Source organism: Bos grunniens, chromosome X (assembly GCF_055505025.1).
Source record: "Bos grunniens cultivar Pamir isolate PY7600 chromosome X, Bosgru_T2T1.0, whole genome shotgun sequence".
Lineage (NCBI taxonomy): Eukaryota > Metazoa > Chordata > Mammalia > Artiodactyla > Bovidae > Bos > Bos grunniens.
In genome coordinates this window covers 92,756,348-92,761,685 of record NC_141194.1, presented here as the reverse complement: position 1 = coordinate 92,761,685, position 5,338 = coordinate 92,756,348, and the positions used below count along the sequence as shown (strand labels likewise).

The 5,338-nt window shown below is 44.8% G+C and overlaps 1 protein-coding gene across 1 annotated transcript; it reads right to left on the bottom strand.

Moving 5' to 3' along the window:
- Positions 1-737: 737 nt before the first annotated feature.
- Positions 738-3,781, bottom strand: LOC147340916 (uncharacterized). Its single transcript, XM_086386580.1, has 3 exons — positions 2,896-3,781; positions 1,939-2,137; positions 738-948 (listed from the first exon to the last, which is right to left on the bottom strand). Exons 1-2 carry the CDS (start codon positions 3,500-3,502, stop codon positions 1,980-1,982), a joined length of 765 nt encoding a protein of 254 aa, XP_086242706.1. The 5' UTR covers positions 3,503-3,781; the 3' UTR covers positions 738-948; positions 1,939-1,979.
- Between the last annotated feature and the right edge of the window lie 1,557 nt (positions 3,782-5,338).

The window sequence follows — 5,338 nt, the reverse complement described above, 5'->3', positions numbered from 1 at the left end:
CGAAGCTCTGCAAAAAATAAACAAATAAATAAAAATTGGCATAACCATTAGATCATGATAAATGTAATCAAGAAAAATAAACCTAAAACAATTATTGAATTGGAAGATAGATTAGAAGAAATCATCCAGAATTCTGCCTGGAGAAATAACTTAATATGAAAAAAAGTAGGATAAGAGATACAAAGTATATGTTTAATTCAAATCCCAGAAAGACAGGAGAGAGAAATGGGGAAGAAAATGATGGCCAAGGATTTTTCAGAGCAAGTGAAATGCACAGATTCTAAAAGCTCAGGGAGTTCTAGGCAGGATAAAAAAAAACAAAAATTCACTCCTAGACACATCATAGTGAAAGTGCAGAAAATCAGAGAGAATGAGGCTGTTAATGATCCAAGTTAGAGATAATCAATCTTGACCTTGGGCAGGAGCAGAATAAATGGAGACAAAGGGATGGGCCTCTAGTCACTGGCCTTTAGAATACCTTTTTCTCAAACTTATCTTCAAAGACTATTTTATAAACATGTTATCCATTTCATTCTTAATTAAGAAAATACATTTGTTAACAAATGTGTTTGTTAGAGCAACCTGACACCTAGGAGCTGTTCAAATTGTCTTTGTTATACGTGGAAGGTCATCATCCTGTAAGTATGTCATCTCATGGGCAATGCACAGGGTGAGTACTCTCCACAGGAATTATGATGGTTAATTTTACGTGTCAACTTGACTGGGCTAAGGGAGAATTAATTTCAAACAAGCTTTATTTCCAATGTGAAGAATACTATCAAATTATCTGTAAAAGGTAAGAGTAAAGTCAGATGTCAGTAGTTAATATCATTTTGGGGTGTTGAAAATTTAAACAAAATTAGTATTTCAGGCTAATGAAAACAAGAATATCCATGAAGAACAGATTCATCTTTTCTTTTGCTGTCTGCTTCTTTCTATGCCTTCCCACTGTAGGATGAAATAAGAGCCAGTTAACAATTGTACCTCAATAACATGCAGTGACTTTCTAAATATGAGTCAACACTATGTACATCTATTTTCTCAACAAGGAGAAAACAAAAATGTTTTCTTCTTGTAACCCAGACCCTTGGTGATCAGGGTGCACATCACTGCTCATGCAAAACTTATTTCCCTCTTGCCCACCACTATAAATGCTTGCTGTTTCTTTGAAAGGCCACACTATGATTTAAATAAGTCATTCCACCTTAAAAACTGGTATTCCCTTGCACAAATCATCAATCCCTTACATTTCCAGACCTTCAGTTTCCACATGTGTAAAATGAGGATGAGGCTTTATCAAACATCCACATGCATGAAAACTAAGAAAGAGTGAGAGAGTGAGTGAGAGAGACTAAAAGATGAATGAATAGAGGAAAGAGAAACAAAGATATAATTACCACTTCAGTGACAACCAAAAATAATACTGAGACTAGTTTTCTTTTCTTTTGAATAAAAAATCTAAATTGAACTAATATTTGTGAATTAATCCTGAAATGCAGTTCTCTTGAAACCCTTAACATCTTGCTACTTTGTAAGGAATCGCTTTCTGGAAGTCATTGTCAGTACAAGAGACTACAATTCTGTGGCCAGGTGATGATGACACAGCTAATGCATGGCCTAGTCACTTTAGCTGCTGCTTCTGGTGACTATTCTCTAAACAAGCACTGGTCTCCATTTCCAGGTCTGGTAAATTTCCCATCTGTAGTAGACTTAAAGCTACAGGACAAAGGACTTGTGGCTATAAATGAAATACATTTCAGAACATACTGCCTCCTACATTATCTAGAAAACATTATTAACAATAAACTGCTTTTCCAAAATTAAATTTCAACAATTTTCTTATTTACTTTACAGAAGAAAAATTAAAAAATATAAAGCTGTTAGTAACAGGTATGTGTCAGGAATGGTTATGTCGTACTAAAGCCTATACAACAATACCTGTATTATCCAGAGCTGCTCTTTGCTGAGACCACATCCATTCAGAGTCCTTCAGGTTTTTCATTTCCATCCTCTTCCTCTTCATCAATGTTTTCATACTGATCCTCACCCTCATCATTGGGGCAGAGTGATGCAGACATTGGGGTCAAAAGTTGGCAGGGAAAATATCCCAGCTTAAAATCAGGAGCAGAGTCTAGGCCTGAGAGAAGAGAAATAGGTTTAATAAAAGAAACAACAAATAATACCTGGATACAGTTCTAGCCCCCCATCATGTCTGCTGCTTGACAATTTTCACAAACGTTTTTCCCCTCTTTCCAGTAGATCGGTACACAGATCTCTCTGATTATTTCTGGCCCCTTTGGAGAAGGGATCCCGAATCATTTGATACTGATACCATTTTGTATGTGTGTGTCGGAACTTCAATGGAAAAAAATGTTCCTTTGACTTAAAGACAAATTCTATGAGGACACTCACAGATTCCTCAGTCGCTGAAAAGTGCCCCTGTGCTATGTCATCATTTTCTCAGATCCTCCTACCGAGAATATTCACATTTGTTAAAGCCGTTGACCAACAGGGAGGGATGCCACTTGTTTGCCTCTAGGTTGGGAGAAGGCAGCATGCTGTTTCTCGAGACCATGAAGGTCTCCAGAACTGGGCTTCCACTTGCGTAAATTGTGCCTGGAGGTTTTTGAGAGTTCTGACCCACTGCGTGACTGCTAGAGACCTACCTGCCTTGGAGCTCAATGGCCCCATAAGGGCCTGAAGGCTCAGCCACCACCTGCCCGCCTCAGCCCCTCCGGGATCACAGGCCTCAACCTCCCAGTCTCAGAGGCAGCAGTCAGGGCTTCCTCGCCCAGAACTCGGCCTCCACTGCTAGTTCCTCTGTCTTCTAGGATGCAATCCCCTCTGCAGGATCCCGCAGCTCCCAGGGTGGAGCGCCCTCCACCGGGTACTCACCCTGCAAGACTCTGCCTCCCTCTCCCAGGTCTTCCTGCTCCTGAGGAGGCACCGGACCTTCTCCAGGGTCCGAGGGTGGCTGGGAGCGGCCCCTGGCCATCAGGCAGTCAGTGGGAGGCCGGAACAGGACATGTTTGTTGTCACGGAAATTGTGTAGAAAGGAGTCGACGTGACTCCAGAACAGGGGCCCAAACGTCTCCACACAGAACCCAAGGCCTGTAATCTCTGCTGCACCCTCCTGCTCATTCTCGTCCTCCTCTTCCTCGCCCTCTCCAGACAGGTGCTCCTCCCCCTCCACGTCCTCGAACTGGAAATCAATCTCACCCTCATCCTCGTCCTCCTGCATCTCTACATCTTCCTCCACCTCCTCCTCCTCTAACGGCTCTCTACCACATTCCTCTTCCACTGCGGTCTGTGGCCAACCCTGCTCCCCGGGAAGGGCTCTGGAGACCTCCAAGGAAGCCAGAAGAGCCGTGGCCTCCTCGACTCCTTCCATCCCCTCGCAAGCAGATGCTTGGACCCCAAGGAGGCTGGGGTCGTGGCCTGCCTCGCCACCAGCTCTATCCGGGCCACCTGGGATCCAGTCATGCTCCTCTGTGGCAGACATGGCAGGAGAGACGTGCCAGACGGTGATCGTCCTACAGTGATGTCTGCGGGGAAGATGGCGGCCGCCGGGCTGAGTTTTGGACTGAGAAGACGCTGTTGGCAGTGGGACCGCGGGGTGGGGGTGAGGACAGCAGAGACGTCGGCTGCACAAGGAACAGGAATCTGCGAGTTGCTGGTGTGGGCCCCACAACAGGAATGGTGAGGGGGTGGCCCGCAGACCGGCCCACCAAGACCGAAGCTGAGCCGGCGGCGGATAAGGCGGGAAAGACCCTGATGGGCTGGAGACGGTAGGTGGAGCTGGAAGGGTCAACCGCGACCACTTCCTCCAGCGCCAGCTCTAAGGTCATTTGCCAGGAGGCAAGGATTGGCATGACCGCCGTCCAATGAGTGATCAAGGCTTTCAGATGGCCTGGAAGCCTTCCAGCACCAGGTCATACTTTGAGCCCACAGGAGTCCCTTCCTTTGCTGCTGCTGCTGCTACTAAGTCGTTTCAGTCATGTCCAACTCCGTGCGACCCCATAGACGGCAGCCCACCAGGCTCCCCCATCCCTGGGATCCTCCAGGCAAGAGTACTGGAATGGGTTGCCATTTCCTCCTCCAATGCATGAACGTGAAAAGTGAGTGAAGTCGCTCAGTCGTGTCCCACTCCTAGCGACTCCATGGACTGCAGCCTACCAGGCTCCTCCATCCATGGGATTTTCCCAGGCAAGAGTAGTGGAGTGGGTTGCCATTGCCTTCTCTGTCCTTTACATTGCACCATTGCAAAAACGAAATGGCAATGTCCCTATAGGCGGCACCCTGGGGTATGGGAAGCTGGGTGTGGTCCCCAGTTGCCACCTTGTGTCAGCTCAGGTCATCAGAGATACACTTATTTTAAAAAGTTCATAAAGGCTTGAGAAAGAACATCAAAGGTAAGAGATGGAGAAATTGGAAAATATAAACTGAATTAAATGGGAGCACTGAATACGCAATAGAAAAAAATAAAACAAACTAGAGAAACCTAAAAGATCATCAGATAGTCCAGTTGATTTTAAGCATGGCTGCTCATTAGCAACATATCTGTAGCTTTGGAGAATAAAAGCAATACCTTGGCATTTTTCAAAAAATTCTAAGATAATTCTGATATGTGTCAGGTTTTTCTATTAAACGGTAGCTTTGGTGATATAGAATTCTACTACTTTTGTGTTTGTTGACCACTCATGGTACAATGGTATTAAGTGAATATTCAGATCTGATCAGTCGCTGAGTCATGTCCGACTCTTTTCAACCTCATGAATCGCAGCACGCCAGGCCTCCCTGTCCATCACCAACTCCCGGATTTCACTCAGACTCACGTCCATCGAGTCAGTGATGCCATCCAGCCATCTCATCCTCTGTCGTCCCCTTCTCCTCCTGCCCCCAATCCCTCACAGCATCAGAGTCTTTTCCAATGAGTCAACTCTTTGCATGAGGTGGCCAAAGTACTGGAGTTTCAGCTTTAGCATCATTCCTTCCAAAGAAATCCCAGGGCTGATCTCCTTCAGAATGGACTGGTTGGATCTCCTTGCAGTCCAAGGGACTCTCAAGAGTCTTCTCCAACACCACAGTTCAAAAGCATCAATTCTTCGGTGCTCAGCCTTCTTCACAGTCCAACTCTCACATCCATACATGACCACAGGAAAAACCATAGCCTTGACTAGACAGACCTTTGTTGGCAAATAGTTACTCACTAGTCCATAATATATATTTTAAAAAATTTATTAATGTTTGCCTAACTAAAAAATTTATGACATTTTGATTCCACTTGTTTGACTTAGTATGAATAGAATGCTGGATTTCTAATTAAAAAAAAATGTGC